Genomic DNA, 17,264 nt, shown 5'->3' with positions numbered 1-17,264 from the left:
ATTAAAAACACATAAATCGTTAATCTTGGTCGATCTCAATAAGATATCAAACAATTTTAGATTTTTGTAAAATTTAACATATGTGATCTATATCATATACACTTTAAATCCAATGGTGAGTTTTGTAAAATATGGATTCGTTAAATGTTACGTCGGTATAATTAGATCCCTCCATTATAATAAATAAAGGCACAAGTGAAATTACACATTTAATACATTTAAAAAATTAATCAAAATTTCTTATAAAAAGGAAGGAAAAAAAAGACTTTTGTTTCTTATAACTAGAGAGTACTAAAACAATATAATTGAGCCATCATGGTCCAAAACCATATCTAACAATATTTGACTCCTCCTATGAATGAGATCACAATTGATCTTCTCAATATGGAAAACTTACACACTCAACAATGAAATTTTTATTTTTTATTTTATTTTTACAATGAGCTGATAATCGAACTCAGGGCCTATAACGTACTACTCAAACCCCTTACCACTAGACCAAACCTAGTGACTTTCATTTTGAAAGAGATAAATCTGAGTTTGATAATTAATTTTAAAATTAAAATATACAAAATACAATAAATATTTATTTTTGACCAAGCGATCGAAATGCAAGTTATAAGAATAATAAGAGAAACTTTCAAGTTGCATTTAAATTCCAAACATTACATTTATATAATAAATTTCATGCAAAAATTGATGGCTACAAAAAGGATTCCTTGGAGCAAGTAAGCATATTAATACTTTTATATATATGTTTTATCACTATAGGATTTTTTATTTATTAATGCTATTGATTGTCATGAAAAGGTCATTCATATTCCCTTAACTGGCTGCATCCAAGAACAACCCTCGGTTCTGACTTTTAGATAACCCTGCAACAATATTGTAAAGGAAAACAGTTACTTACATATTGAAATATATATGCAATATGGCATACTAGTTTATTAGACCTATATGCAGAGGACGGAAGTATGATGTTTAGATGTTCTTAATTTATCGGATAATAAAATATTAGTTAATTTTTTTACTAAAAAAATATTAGTTTATTAACTAGTTTATTAATTAAAAGAATAAAAGAACAAATATTGACTTTTAAGCTGTGCAAATGTTTATTAAATTTAGAAAATTAAAATCACTTAACGTAGAAAAATAAATAAATTAAATCACAGCCCCCGTAATCTTAATTAGCTCAATCGATAAGGTGGAATTAGTAACCACTTCATTGTCTAACAAAAAATAAATAAATTTAATCACAAGAGCAAAAAAAAGATTTTAAATTATATACAAAGATATTTTAATTTTTTAACCAAAGAGGATCAAGCTAAAAATATATATATTCTGAACAAAAATCTGATATATAAGAATAATTATGTATAAATTTCAATGGTTTTAAAAAGTAACAAAATTTGAAAGGTATTATTAAAATTAAGAGACTCTTTCTTATATGAGGATGAAGAGACTTTATTAGTGAGTTGGTTTTGGAGAGGACTATTTTGAAGGGCTAGAAAATCAAGTGATGGACTGGATTGTAACTCACTCTCTCCATACCTACGGGTTTTATATTTCGAAAATTTCTCATCCCACCCACTCACTTTCTCACCCACCTCCTGTTTTTCCATTTTTGCTATTGGTCAAAAAATTCGGAACACTTTTTCCGAATTTTTTTAGTTCAAATTTAGAGAAAATTCAGAAAACACATTTCGAAGTTGTTTTTAAAGGCAAAAAAAATTCGGAAAACGCGTTCCGAATTTTTTGACCAAGGACAAAAATGGAAAAAATAAGGGGTGGGTGAGAAAGTGAGTAGGTGGGATGAAAATTTTTCCCATATTTCTTCCTCACCCTCCTGGGGGTTGTCATTCGGCCTAATGGCCTCCTACTTAGCAACAAAAAAAGGTAAAAAAATATGATAAATAGTCCTATATATAATACTTCAATATTCAAATATCACACTTAAATCATTTTAAAAGTCTAAAAATATTCGAATATTACTTCCGTTTCATAGTTAGAATGACTACTTCTATCCGTCTCCGTGAACTTAGTTCAGTTGGTAGGGACATCGCACGATATGTGCAGGAGCTCGGGTTCGAACCCAAAACACTCCACTTATTCACCTTTATGGTGAATTTTCTAGCATTAGATTACTTGACAAAAAAAAAAGAAAAGACTACTTTTACCCAATTCAAATCATTAATATGATCTGAGAATATAACTATCAAAGATTATGTTAATTTGGTTACCATAAATTTACATTAGTAGTTGAAATAACTTTACCTAGAGCAATCAATGGTTGCAGAAATTTCGAAGGGAAATTGGACTCCACATTTCTTTGGGAGATCAATGGCATTCTGTGCCTTTGGTATTAGAATCTGTGCTAAAGTCTTGACACAATTACAAGCTATCCTTTTATCCTCAATACTTTTTGATGCCAATAACACAATATTTTTAGCTCCTTCACAACAAAAAGGACGTGGTTTGTAAGTCATACCTGCAAGGTAGGTTAGACATGGTGTAAGGTGTTCATTCACACTTTCACATGACTCTATCATTGCCTCAGATGATGAAACAAGTAAGAAAAGAAGAAGCAATTCAGTAATTGCTATGATTTTCATTGTTATCAATTATGAAAAATTACGTAGATAGTTTTGAGCATGTATTTTTGTTTTGCTTATCATACTTTTATATATAGGAGTCTTAAGAAAGAAGAATAATTAATCGGGAAAAATTGTTTTGAGCATGTATTTTTGTTTTGCTTATCATACTTTTGTTTTGCTTATCATACTTTTGTTTTTTCACGTATGCCGATGTATAATTTTGACGATTAATATTTTTAATTGTATAATAGTAAAAATTATAAAAATTTGATATTTTGACAATACTCATCGAGAAAAATTAAACAACATCTTATATGCTAATATTTTTTTTTTGTTTATTAGTAGAAAAATAAGGTCAAAACAATATGTGTGAATAGTGCACAACAATCAACTGTGTCAATCGAATTAAGACGGGAGGAGTATTTAGTTTTAAAATTAAAGTGCATGCAATTACTGTGAGTCTCACTACTTTTTTAAAAAAAAAATCAAAAGTATCCTCCGCGCGTAACTGTAAAGACTAATTCCCTCGAGGTAACTAAGATTCATTGAAGGGGTTGACCTCTCAATCAAAGGTATCCTCTGTGCATAACTGCAGAGACTAATCCCCTCGAGGTAACTGAGATCCATTTAAGGGGTTGACCTCTTCCAACAAATGTTTGTCCATACGCACCGGTCGGGGATCAAACCCATTTAAGGGACCCAACTATATATCTACCACTTGTGTCACACTATGTTGGTGAGTCTCACTACCTCTATACGACATTCTTATTCTTATATTGATAAAATTCTGGTTGTCGTATTGTATAAATATAAACAATGAAAAGTATATACGTATCAAAATACAAGTTGTCTAAAATATCAAAATACTAATTATTATTTTTTTACCAAACATCATATAATAAAACAATTTATCTTTTTTTTCTACCAAAATACTAATTTCTTAAAAATTCATATTTTTCTATTATGTTAAATACTTAATTTTTGCAAATCCAACTAATTCAGAATTTTATCAATTTAAGAATAAGAATGTATTAGTGCTGGACATTAAATTTTAAGGATAAAAACATACAAAACAATAAGTTGTTTAATTTCATATCAATCGTTAGTTGGTTCAATGGTGATTGACGCTGAACTTGGTAGGAAGAACCGTGGTTCGATTCCCCGTAATTGTGATCGGGAGAAGGCTGAAACTACTTAATGTCAGAACTGACCCCGAACAAAATTCAACTGATCGATGGTGAAAAAAAAATTGTTTAATTCCTTAAAAATTTGTATTTACTATTCTGTTAAATATTTAATTTTTCCAGATCTAACCAACTCAAAATTTTATCAATTTAAGGATAAGAATATATTAGTGCTTGACATAGCATTTTAAGGATGAGACTGCTGTATTTTATTTTATCTTTTACGATTTCCTCTTCGGTAGTAGCAAGCCTGTATCTCTATAAATTCTACTATATTTTTATACAATAGACGTTCAAAAGCCCCTCTTAAATTCTACTACTACTTATTTTGACAAAACAAAAAAAAATGGTAGTACTTTTTATCTTGAACCAAAAGGTCGATATTTCTTTTGTGTACAGAATAGGCAGTGTTTTTATTTTAAGTAATGAATAGGCAGTCTTGTTAGAGCATGCTTGAGGCATTGTTTTGACCTGGTGGTAAATGCTTTTGTGCCATCTGGATCACATTAATTGGGTGGCAAACAGAGGGCGGTCCATTAAAAGCCTTATTAGCCATAATTTTGCTCACAGCTTGGGTTGGATGAAAGGGATCCCAAAAAACATATTGGTCTCTATTTGGGCATATATTAGTCATTGGCAAACAATTTATTTGTGCTTTGTTCCTTCCAAAGCCACAACATGCTGCATCACTTACTGTGAACCCTGTAGTAGAAATAAAATCATCATATATATCAACAAATCATGACTAGATCATATATACTATAATCTTATTATACTATTATTTAAATAGAAATTATGGTCATGAACTTCGTAGTTCTTACCATAGCTATCCGGATCTTCAATCAACTCATTGAAAACTTGATAAGTATCACCATATACAAAAATTGAATCTACGTACATTGTGTTCAGTTGATCCACCAAAGATCTCAACAAAGTATTGAACAAGACAACCATGTCGTTGATATTAGAACAACACTGTCCTGGAGGGTTCATGCCTTGAGATATTTGATATGGTACAACCAAGTGGCCCAATCGCTGCTAGAAAGAACTTTCTCAGCCCCAGACTATGAAGGTCCTGTAACATATATAATAGTAATACTTTACGTATTTCTTATTTTACAGATATGTTAATAGTAGACTACTAGAATCTATTCAATTTTCAACAAGAGTGTAAGTTACTAAATAAATTACCAATATATGCCTTTTGTAATTCTCTATGAGGATGTCAGCAAAGGTTTTTGGGTTGTACACAAAGCTAGTACCATAAAATCCAGGCATGAGATAGTTGTTTATGTAATCATTATTGCCCTGAATCACTATTGCCAATGAGTTTGCCAAGTACTGACTTAAATTCTCATCCTTCATCAAGGTCTTCATCTGACTTAGTGTTCTTTCAAAATTACGCACCTGGTGGCTAAAGCTAATGCGTTCCCCCTGTGGCCAGATAACAATTTAATAAAAACACATAAAATTAAAATCTAAAAAGATACAAACTAGTTAGCACAAAGATTACCAGATTTCTCCCTGTCTCATTAAGTATCCCAGAACTGGCTGAAGCAAAGTTTACTCCCCTGGAAATGTCAATATTTTGTTCTATGATATCTGCAAAGGGCGGCAATAAAGGAATTCCTACCATTTCACCTACAAATTAAACTGCAATGTCAGTGCATAATAATTTATCTTTTAGTATCTTGTTTTCGGTAATCAGAGAAGTAGGTTATCGAGAAAATCCACTATTGTTTTGCCGTTAGAAAATCTTCCAGTTGGGCTTGGATGAACCCCTGGAAAATCAATGCCGTAAGGCATATAGTTGGCTTTTGCAATAGAGTGGAGTTTGTTGTTATTCCCGTTATCGACTAACAAGTCTCCAAACACAAATATTGCAGAAAATAATGGTTGGCTCTGCGAATCTGTTGGAAGGAAGCTTTAATAGGTGGAGAAAGTGTTTAAGTATTTGAGAGAGGATATAAAACTTGTTGGAAGGGAATGCTACTTATATTATTGAGTGTTTGTAATTTTTGGCTTGGTTTACAGATGACTACCTCTCCCCTATTTATAGTCTTCAAGGGAGAGTTCTACATACTCCTAGAGACTCTTCTACATACTTCTAAGAGAGAGTTCTACAAACTTCTCTATACTTCTACATACATTTTCTACTATGACTTCTACTTATTTCTACATATCTCTAGAACATTCTTTAGACATACTACTTATTACTAAATTTGGGCTTAAACTTCCTAAGGCCCAAAACTAACAAACCCAAAATCAATTTACATATTCAACACCCCCCCTTAAACTTGATTTTGCTACTCCAAGTAAATATCTTAATTTGACAAAGTGTTCACGCTTGAGAGGTTTGGTGAAGATATCAGCTACTTGGTCATCTGTCTTCACGTATTCCAACTTCACATCATTGTTAGAAACACACTCTCTAATATAGTGGTAGCGTGTGTCAATGTGCTTACTTCGATCATGGAAGACTGGGTTCTTTGCCAAAGCTATTGCTGACTTGTTGTCCACGAATATCTTGGTCGGCTCCTTTTGCGGCAAACTCAACTCCTTTAATAGGTTTCTCAACCAGATTGCATGACAAACACACGAAGTGGCCGCCACGTATTCCGCCTCACATGTGGAAAGAGTGACAATCGGTTGTTTCTTTGACATCCATGTGAAAGCTGTGTTTCCAATATAGAAAACAAAGCCGCTTGTACTTTTTCGGTCATCCACGTCTCCTCCCCAGTCACTATCGCTATATCCAACGAGCTTGTAATCATCAGAAACAGAGTAGTACAAGCCTAAGTTTGTTGTACCTTTGATGTAGCGAAGAATCCTCTTTGCCGCCTTAAGATGAGTTGTTGTTGGATGCTCCATGTATCGACTTACAACTCCGACCGCATACAAGATGTCAGGCCTCGTGCATGTTAAATATCGTAAGCTTCCAACCAAGCTCTTAAAGAGTGATGGATCCACTATTTCACCTTCCTCGTGCTTTGATAACTTGATTCCACATTCCATTGGCGTGCTAACTGGGTTTGCATCATCCATCTTGAACTTCTTGAGTACCTCCTTAGCATAACCTTCCTGAGTGATTAGGATTCCATGATCCTCTTGTTTCACTTCAATGCCGAGATAGTAAGACATTAATCCAATGTCGGTCATCTCGAACTCCTTCGTCATCTCTTTCTTGAACTCTTCAAACATGGTTGGATTGTTCCCCGTGAAGATCAAGTCATCTACATATAAGCACACAATCAAAATATCTCCGCCTTTCGCTTTGATATAGAGTGCGTGCTCATATGGGCATTTGATGAAGTTCTTATCTTGGAAATACTTGTCAATTCGAGCATTCCAAGCTCTTGGGGCTTGTTTCAACCCGTAGAGTGCCTTCTTTAGCTTCAAGACCTTTTCTTCTTCTCCCTTGACTTCGTAGCCTTGTGGTTGCTCAATGTAGACTTCTTCGTCAAGGACCCCATTTAAGAAGGCTGACTTGACATCCATTTGATGTATCTTCCACTTGTTTTGAGCTGCCAATGAAATGATTAGTCTAACAGTTTCTAATCGAGCAACTGGAGCGAATACCTCGTCATAATCGATGCCGGCTCTTTGACTGTATCCTTTTGCCACCAATCTTGCCTTGTATCTTTCAACTTCTCCTTTGGAGTTTTTCTTTGCTTTATACACTCACTTCACACCGATCGCCTTGTGCCCTTTTGGAAGTGAGACCAACTCCCATGTTTCATTCTTCTTTATCGCCTTGATCTCTTCGTCCATGGCAGTTCTCCAAGTCTTCTTCTCGAATGCTTCTTGGAAGTTCATGGGCTCGCAATCCGCAAATAGACAGAAAAGAGTAAGATTGTCTTGATTTTCGGTTACCTCGTAAATCTCTTGCAAACTTCTAAAGTGAGGAGTCTTTTCACTTGAGCTTTCTCCTTCTTCAGAACTCGGGGTTGGTGAAACCGGCTGAGTAGCAAGATCTTCTCTTGATTCCTCTGGTTCCACATCATCTTCTTCAAATTGTGGAAAGAAGTTGTAGTCCTTATTACTCGTTTTCCAATCCCACTCTCCTTCTTCATCGAAAATGACATTTCGACTAATGATAGTCTTCCCGGTATCAGGATTATAGAGCTTATAGCCTTTGGAGTTGGCGTCGTAACCAATGAAGATGTACTTTTCACTTTTGTCATCTAGTTTGCTTCTTTTCTCGTCCGGTATATGAGCGTGAGCTATGCTTCCAAAGACTCTTAGATGGGAAATTCCAGGCTTTCTTCCACTCCATGCTTCTTGTGGTGTTTTTCCCAACACGCTTCTTGTCGGAGAACGGTTTGATAGATAAACAGCGCACGCAACAGCTTCTGCCCATAGTTCCTTTGGTAGTCTCTTGCTTTTTAGCATGCTCCTCGCCATCTCAAGGATTGTCCTGTTCTTTCTCTCTGCCACTCCATTTTGTTGAGGGGATCTTGGTACCGTCAGTTGTCGTCGAATGCCATTGTCTTCACAATACTTAAGGAATTCGTTTGAAGTAAACTCTCCTCCTCGGTCGGATCTTATTGCTTTAATCATGAGGCCACTTTCCTTCTCAACCAAGGCTTTAAACTTTTTGAAGTTTTCAAACACTTCTGATTTCTCCTTCAAAAAGTATACCCATGTTTTTCTTGAAAAATTGTCAATAAAGAGAAGGAAGTAGTTACTCTTACCGAGTGATCTTGGCTTGATCGGACCGCACACATCTGTATGTATGAGCTCCAACGGCTTTTGCGCTCTTGAGCTTGACTCCTTAGGGAAGCTCATTTTGAACTGCTTTCCAAGTAAACATCCTTCACATACTTGATTGGGGTGGTTGATGTAAGGCAATCCTCTAACCATTTCCTTCTTAGAGAGCAACTCTAATCCTCCAAAATTAAGATGCCCAAATCGAAGATGCCAAAGCCATGACTCTTCTTTGTAGCACATTTTGAGACATTGCGCAACATCATTTTGTATGTTGAGCACAAACATTCTATTTCTTGACATTGGCACCTTAGCAATGAACTTGTTTGAATGATCTCTTATAGAAAGATTATTATTTTTCAATTGAATGTCATAACCTTTCTCTAAGAGTTGTCCTAGACTCAAGATGTTGCTCTTCATGTTTGGCACATAGTAAACATTGGAAATAAATTGATGATCCCCATTTTTTAAACGGATGAGAATGTTTCCTTTACCTTTCACTGCAACTTTTGATTCATCTCCGAAAGCCACGTTCCCGTTCACTGATTCGTCTAACTCTACGAACATGCTTCTTCGCCCACACATATGGTTGCTTGCACCGCTATCAAGGTACCATTGATTATCTCCACCTCTTTCATTATCTTTGTGTGCCAACAATAATGTTCCATCTTCTTGGTTTATTTCTTCAACATAGTTGGCCTTCTCTTCAACTCTATGATTGCTAGGAGCTCTACATTCGAAAGCATAATGCCCAAACTTCTCACAATTATAGCATTTAACCCGTGACTTATCGTACCTTGGTTTTAGAGATCCTCTCCCACGACCTCTTGATGAGATTTCTCCTCTTTGGTTGTTGTCATCATTAGGCCTCCAACCTCGTCCGCCTCCATATCCACGACCACGTCCACGTTCTCGAGCGCCACCTCGTCTTTGGTTGCTCCGACCATGTTCTTCTCTAGGTGAATCGAGTCGTGTCTTGAGTACTTGCTCCTCGTTATCTTCCTTCTTCTTCTTCTTTTCCTCATAAGCTTGCAACGACCCAAGAAGTTGCTCCATTGTCATGTCCTCTAAATCTTTTGTCTCTTCGATGACGGTGACAATATGCTCAAACTTTGGATCTACCGATCTAAGAACTTTCTCCATGATTCTTACATCATCATACTTCTCTCCGTTTCTTTTTAGATTATTAGTAACCGTCAAAACTCTTGAGAAGTAATCAGAGATAAGTTCACCTTCTTTCATATGCAAAGCTTCAAACTCTCCTCTTAGTGTTTGAAGACGTACCTTCTTTACTTGATCGGCTCCCTTGTAAGAAGTTCGAAGTTTCTCCCATGCTTCTTTAGCCGTCGTTGCTCCCGAGACCTTCTCGAACGTGTCTTCATCTAATCCTTGATAGATTAGACAGAGAGCCTTCTTGTCTCTCTTCCTTGAGTCTCTCAAACTATCCTTTTGAGTTTGAGATAGAGTACCTTCATTCTCCGGGATTACAAGGCCTTTCTCGACTATCTCCCACACGTCGTGTGCGCCAAGGAGAGCCACCATTCTCAGACTCCAATTGTCGTAGTTGCTCTTTGTGAGCATCGGGACTTGGAGAGGAACACCATTATTCGCCATCTTTAGGAGGACCTTCAAGCTCTTGATACCACTTTGTTGGAAGGAAGCTTTAATAGGTGGAGAAAGTGTTTAAGTATTTGAGAGAGGATATAAAACTTGTTGGAAGGGAATGCTACTTATATTATTGAGTGTTTGTAATTTTTGGCTTGGTTTACAGATGACTACCTCTCCCCTATTTATAGTCTTCAAGGGAGAGTTCTACATACTCCTAGAGACTCTTCTACATACTTCTAAGAGAGAGTTCTACAAACTTCTCTATACTTCTACATACATTTTCTACTATGACTTCTACTTATTTCTACATATCTCTAGAACATTCTTTAGACATACTACTTATTACTAAATTTGGGCTTAAACTTCCTAAGGCCCAAAACTAACAAACCCAAAATCAATTTACATATTCAACAGAATCATATGCCAAGACAGTTATCATAAGCATGCTCCATAGTGCCAAAGAAACCATTAGCAAGCATTCCATTTTAATTTTGTTTTTCTCAAAATTGATGTAAGTTACTAAGTTATTCTTTTAGTCCTACAATTTGTTTGGCGAAACCAAACAGGTCTATATATATGCATAACAACACCCGATACACGTTTTTTGCCTTTGCTTGCACGTTTACTCAACGACACCAGCCTTTGCACGTTTTCTCAACAAGGCAATATAGAATAGTGTGTTTGCTTGTTTGTTGAATGATATTTTGCTCGCATGTTGTCTTTCAATTGCATGAGTGTGCTTGCTTGCTTGCTAGATGTGTTTTCCCAACAAGGCAATATAGAATAGTGTGTTTGCTTGTTTCTTGCATGATATTTTGCTCGCTTGGTATCTTTCAATTGCGTGAGTGTGCTTTCTTGCTTGCTAGATGATGTTTTTGATTGCTAGATGACGTTTTCCCAACATGGCAATATAGAATAGTGTGTTTGCTAGCTTGTTGCATGATATTTTGCTCGCTTGGTATCTTTCAATTGCGCGAGTGTGCTTGCTTGCTTGCTAGATGATGTTTTGATTGCTTGTTCCCTTATTGCTTATGCACGTTTATTTTTGGCTTTCATTTAGTAGGTGCTATTATTAAGAAATGTTATGTGGGTGCATCACAACATAAGGATGGATATGATCGATATGTGATCATCATAACATAAGAGAATATGATTGATATGTGATAATCATATCATAGGGATGCATATGAGAATATGATTGATAGATGCGGACTGTGTAAAATTGCTTACTTGTATTTTTTAATTAGTATTTCCATTTAAATTTTCATTTTTTTTAAGCAATTTAAATTTTCATTTAAAACTACATTTTCCTTTTTAATAAAAACAAAATAATTTTAGTAGTAATTTAAAACTTAGCAATATTGTTGAGAAACTCTACAAAAAATTGATGAACGCTGATCTTGAAACCCAACAAATATCCGTCATATTATTGCTCATCATCTTCAAACACATTTAGTAAGAAAGAAATTTGCTTAAATCTAAGTTTCTAACAGTAACAAAACAAAATCGATTATCGTTGTTTCTCTTGCTTTTTCTAGTTAAGATATGAGAAAAATAAGAAATTGATTATCTAAAACTACAATCGAGAACAAATATTGTTAGAACAAAATTGGTTTTGTTAAAACTCTCTCTAATGATTTTGATGATAACAAAGTATAAAAGAACAATTGATTATTGATGTTACTAATATTTGTTCAAGTGTGCAGGATTGAAAAATATAGTTTACATCCACTTGAACATGAAAAAGAGAAGCTGAAAGCCAACTTGAGTAGTAGACTCTGAAAGTCTGCCTTTGGAGTCTCAGAGGTTCACATCAGAGTTGACAAAGAGGAAGGAAGAAAGTACAACGTCGCTGTCATAGAAGTTGCCCTTTTGCCAGGAATGTAAAGACATTAGTTCTCCTCATTAAAGCTTGGAGTAGTTATTACCCAGATTGCAATGGTCATCTTCAACAGATCTATTTCTATCTGCCTATATATAGAGGCATCAATTGAATTATCAACACGACTCATCAGCCTCTGAAAAGCGCTTATACTTTGTCAAAATCAAAAGCATTGTAAACACTTAGGAATTCTTGCAAATTTTGTATCATAGAGTTTAAGTGTTAGAGAGTCTTGATTGCGTTGTATTTTGGAAACGCGGAATAAAATACTAAAAGCAATAAAGAAAGGTTGTAAAGGACACAATTGTTTACCTAGTTCGGTGAAACCACACATACTCAGGAGAGTACCAATTTAGGAAAGGAAAAGAACACTCATTACTCCGAATTAATACATAGTCTTACAACAAACAACAAAACCTATTGTTGTTTATGTCTTTTCTTAATCGTAGTTTTTTTTTACCTAAGAGCCTATTCCCCTAGATATGTGACACCTCCCACTTTTAGAGAGACTTTTAATTATTTGTCATCAGGTGTCTGATTAACTGTATAACAGATCATACAACATGCTCAATCTTCAATTTAGTTTTTCCATTGCAAATCTGTAATCTTAACTATTTATTCTTGCTCGGTTCATAATTTAATAAATTCGTTCAAAAGTTTAAGAGGTTGTTTCAATTAAGTTTTAACTGGTCAGTGAGAACAGTGAGTCACAAGTTAAAAGGATAGTAAAATTCATCATTGGTAGTAATTCAACATTCTCATTGTTATATTAATTACATGTTGATCTAATATCATTATGCTGCTAGAGGCAGCATTTGGTTCACATTTAATCATAGAACTACTTTCAACATCAATTGAAGTCAAGAAATATTAAAGCTCATGAAAACAATCAAACATTCTTTTGATTTTTCAAACTCAATGTTCAAATGCATGTAATATTGTTCAACAACTACAATCTCAAATAACAGAACAATAAATTTTCATTAGGCTCACACAACAGTTGGACACTACTATAGACCTAATAAAGGTATACTCTGAATAGCTATTTTTCTTTCTTTTAAGGTAACAAAAGAGGAATGCACATCCAACTAAACTAACTACAAATGTGTTTGGAAACGCGGTGAAAACACAAGACACGCAGTCTGTGTGAAGCTAGTAGTTCTAGCTTTGCGATAGACGTGCGGTGGCACCGTGAATCCGACGCTCTCCAAACACACACTATATTGCATGTACTGTGTTGCACATACCAGGGTTCCGAATACACCAAAGTGGCTGAATAGGCTCAGCCCCTATACCTCTATTCACCATTCTGCTTCTCCATTCATTCAATCTATCTGTTGCCTCTGCATATCTCTTCATACCCTTTTCATCCCTATTACCTGACCACAACGACTCAGCCATTGCAGAAGTTCTAGGCCAAATTCGTGAATCCAAAACGGTTTCATCGGCTTGTTCTGACCACAGTGATACCTCCCCGCCCAAAACCAATTTTGCTTCATCTTCGGTCAGTCCATATGCAATATCATAATTGTATATAGTTTGCCATGTTTTAAAAGGTCCACACCAAGAGCCACCATTGTTTGCGTCGGATCCTGTTTGGTTGTCATAAGCACTATTATTTCCAGTAAAGTCACCGTGTCCACAATCGAGATAATAGAATTTGGATGACGAGACAATGGCACGGTATCCATTAGATACTATCCTTTTAGTGTTATTATGCCCATTGTTCCATGTCTGCAAAATCACATGTTCTTTAGGTAGAAGCGTTGGTGGAACATGGACTGTGTCGTCAAATAGAACGTCTTCCCAATAGACAACGGTGCGGTTGAGGGATACAATGTAAGGGAGAGTTTTGTTGATAAACGTCTCGAGAACTTGGTTGAGAGTTCCGCCATTTGATAGAAATTTCTGAATTGTTGGATCGGTTTTCCAGCAACCTGGTATGACTTCATCAGCACCAGAATGGTAAAATTGTTCCGGGAACATTGTGGTTACGTAGCGGATGACATTCTTTAAGACTTGGTAGGTCTTGGGGTTTAAGGGATTCAAATGACCTGTTCCTGGTTCCGAAGCAAGACGATCCGGCCAATCCCTTTCGGCTGGCCACCAGAACATATTGGCACATGTTACAATGTCAGGGTAGGCCAAGGCCCAAGATCCTGTATGCCCTGCATATAAGAAATTCTTATCTGTCAATATTCATCATAATTTAAAGAATCAATGGTTTGTAAAGCTAAATCATGTGAAAGATGAAGAGAAAAATATGTTTTTCAATAAGAATAAGAATGTTCTAAAGTCAGACATCATACAAAAAGCCTCATTTTTTTTGTTAATTTAATTGGTCTTATGATTACAATGTTTAGTTTTCTGTTTCTTTGTGCTGAATTTCTAACTTGGAATATGAAATTCGCATGATAAGTCAAAGTATAAGAGATACTTCAATACTTCATACTATAACCGTCACATGATCGATGTTTGAGGTAATTTCAACACACTTTTTTCATGTACTGCAATATTATACACCAATTTATGAGTTGACAAACAAAATTAGCACATAAAAGGCACAAAACCAATTGAGAAGTCTTTGAATCTGTGAAAATATTAAACAAGTAGACTATTGTAGAATCTGATGCAGCTTACAAAGCTATTATCACTAATTAATTAGTTAATCAGTACCGTTATTCACACAAATCTAATTTAATTCCTTGACCTGACAAACATACAGACAAAAAAAGGCATAGTAGTAATCAAACGAACGGCAATTATTAATTTATTAGTAATTAGTTCAACGATGTTCTTTACTCTAACAATCTTCAATACTACAAAGTTAGGAAACAAATACAAACAACAACATAAAACAAAAGAGATGTCCTGCTTTTTTTTAAGGAAAAACAATACTTCTTCCTTTTCAATATAAAAAATTCTATTGTTTTCAATATGTAGGCCACATTTTAGTAACGCCATTTTATTATTTGCATGAGGAACTACACGAAAAATGTACTGCAGTCTCGCAGTCCTTGATCAGACGGTCATAAAAATGTATGTTTTGATTTGTTGAGGACGATTGAACCAGTATGTGAGACACTGTCACTATAGTCCTTACATTTTGTTAATAATTTTAAGATTAAATTGACTAAAGTAAAACAGATTCGAAAATTAGTTTAACTTAGTAAAAACAAATTCGATAATCAGTCCAAATGTAATTGTGTTTTCAATTTTGATACATGTAAAGAACTAGAACAACAACACCTTACGAAATTAAGGACCAAACTTGTTAGTTACCAAAAACAAATTAGTTATTGTATCAGTAACTTCCTCTCAAATAGATCTCTGACTCTTTTAATGTCTCATTCAAATATTTCTCTATTTGACCCTCCATGAACTTTTTTCAAGAGATTTTTGAATCATTCTCTCTAATCGCAATATAGTAAGTAAAGTAGTAATTAAGATGGAAAATTGAACTAACCAGGCGAATCAATCTCAGGCAAAACACGAACACCACGATCAAGCCCAAAGTCAACAATCCTTTTCACATCATCCACCGTATAAACCATATTAACATCATAAGCACCTTTCTCAGCCAACAATGGTTCGGAAGGAACAACCAAAGGAAACGAATGAGAATCAGTTATATGCCAATGAAACACGTTCAATTTATTCATACTCATCGCTTCAATTGTCCTCAACAAATCCTTCACTGGATAATAGTTTCTAGAAGTATCCAACATAATCCCTCTATGACCGTACAATGGCGCGTCGGTTACACGCACATCAACCGCCACTCGCGTTGGATTCCCCCACGCCAGCTGTGAGAATGTCTCCAGTCCTCGAATTACGCCAAAAGCCGTTACGGCTGTTAGAGTTGCGTTAGGAGATGTAACTGTAAGCGTGTAGGATTCGTCGGTGCCGTGAGTTAGTTCGGCGTTTAGCTCCGTTACGGTTACTGTTAGTAACTGTAACGGAGGTAGGTTGTTTGAGAGGTTTTTTGTTGGGGGAATTAACGGACGGTGGTGTTCTGTTTTGATGAGGTTTGTGTAGCGGTTTATGGCGGCGGTGAGGTGGTTGTTTTGGTGTGAGGTGGTGGTGATTATGGTGAATGTTGGAGAAAGGAGTGTTGTTTGGTGTGGTGGGGTCCATGTGAGGTTTGTTGGTTTAGGCCAAACGTTGATTGTTGTTGTTGACTGTGCGTTTAGTGTTGTTGAAATTGAACACAACAGAGATAGTAATAGTAACAGTAGTGGTAGCATGATGGTGTTTGTTACTGTTACTGTTACTGTTTGGGAATAATGCAATTGAGTTGTGTGGGGTATTTATGGAGGATTTGCATGGTAGAGATGATGAGGATGTGTGTGATATTGAGAATTTAATGACTTTTAGTTTAAGTTTCAACAAGAAGAACTTTCTTCTTTAGTTTAGGACAGCTGCTTCTTTGTTTTTCAGTGCTTGTTTGTTTGTTTTTTTTGTTTGTTCTGCTCATAGTGGAAAATTATACTTTTATACTTTTTCTTTTTTTATGGTCAAAATCGGGAATTCAGCTCTTTAGATAAATAAGTAGAGATACTGAGTTCAAACTATGATAATGTAGATAAATTAAAATATTCTTACCAATTGAGCTACGATCATGAGATACTCTTTTTTATTAAACTTTAAATACTTTTTTTAACACTTAACTTATTTTAAAATGGATATGATTTTTGTAAGAAAAATAATAATTTTATAAGTTTTTTTTGGTTTAAAAATAATTTTAATTGATGTTTTTACCACCAGTTTAATCGATCTCTTTCCATTTGAAGTTGCGGGGATCAAACTGTGATCCTCCCTATACCAAGTTCAGCGTAAATCACTACTAAACCACCTAACTATTGATTTAATAGATCAAATTGATTTAACATGCTAGGGACAAAATTAGACTGATTTCAAAACTAGTATAATGTCAGGAATCTTATTTTATGTATATTTACAATTATTGACAAATATATTCCAAATATGGCTTAAAATTTAGCAAATAAGTTCTTAATAAACCGGCAATGCAGTGAGATAAACGTGTAACTAATGTGTAATTTCGGGCAAATTGTGTTAACATATGTGTAATTTTATAGTCTGTGTGTTTGATATGCTAAAAAATAATTTATAGTCTAGTGTGCGCGTTTTATTGTATTTTATTGTAAAACTGTTTTAAGGACCAGACAAACTAAGAGGCAGGGGACATGACAAAAACAGAAATATTTCTCTCTCACTAAATCATAGCACAACTTTTTGTCCAATGTACAAGTTATCTAAAATACTCTA

At 35.0% G+C, this 17,264-nt stretch overlaps 2 protein-coding genes and 1 pseudogene across 2 annotated transcripts; all 3 read right to left on the bottom strand.

The window, feature by feature from the left end:
- Positions 1 to 625: 625 nt before the first annotated feature.
- Positions 626 to 2,664, bottom strand: LOC123899041 (non-specific lipid-transfer protein 1-like). The gene is made up of 2 exons (XM_045950092.1): positions 2,275 to 2,664; positions 626 to 875 (listed from the first exon to the last, which is right to left on the bottom strand). Exons 1-2 carry the CDS (start codon positions 2,610 to 2,612, stop codon positions 866 to 868), a joined length of 348 nt encoding a protein of 115 aa, XP_045806048.1. The 5' UTR covers positions 2,613 to 2,664; the 3' UTR covers positions 626 to 865.
- Positions 2,665 to 3,880: 1,216 nt separating this feature from the next.
- On the bottom strand, positions 3,881 to 5,683 carry LOC123899040 (annotated as a pseudogene).
- Positions 5,684 to 12,845: 7,162 nt separating this feature from the next.
- On the bottom strand, positions 12,846 to 16,479 carry LOC123898212 (beta-hexosaminidase 2). Its single transcript, XM_045949112.1, has 2 exons — positions 15,442 to 16,479; positions 12,846 to 14,143 (listed from the first exon to the last, which is right to left on the bottom strand). Exons 1-2 carry the CDS (start codon positions 16,220 to 16,222, stop codon positions 13,194 to 13,196), a joined length of 1,731 nt encoding a protein of 576 aa, XP_045805068.1. The 5' UTR covers positions 16,223 to 16,479; the 3' UTR covers positions 12,846 to 13,193.
- Between the last annotated feature and the right edge of the window lie 785 nt (positions 16,480 to 17,264).

This window comes from Trifolium pratense, linkage group LG7, assembly GCF_020283565.1.
Source record: "Trifolium pratense cultivar HEN17-A07 linkage group LG7, ARS_RC_1.1, whole genome shotgun sequence".
Lineage (NCBI taxonomy): Eukaryota > Viridiplantae > Streptophyta > Magnoliopsida > Fabales > Fabaceae > Trifolium > Trifolium pratense.
This window is presented reverse-complemented; position numbering and strand designations above follow the sequence as displayed.

What these genes read in the sequence shown, in the direction of transcription:
- LOC123899041 (XM_045950092.1), bottom strand. Translation starts at nt 2,612, where the DNA reads ATGAAAATCATAGCAATTACTGAATTGCTTCTTCTTTTCTTACTTGTT.
- LOC123898212 (XM_045949112.1), bottom strand. Translation starts at nt 16,222, where the DNA reads ATGCTACCACTACTGTTACTATTACTATCTCTGTTGTGTTCAATTTCA. An exon ending in GCCTGAGATTGATTCGCCTG is followed by an intron (nt 14,144 to 15,441) that starts GTTAGTTCAATT and finishes TCTTATATGCAG; the next exon opens with GGCATACAGGATCTTGGGCC.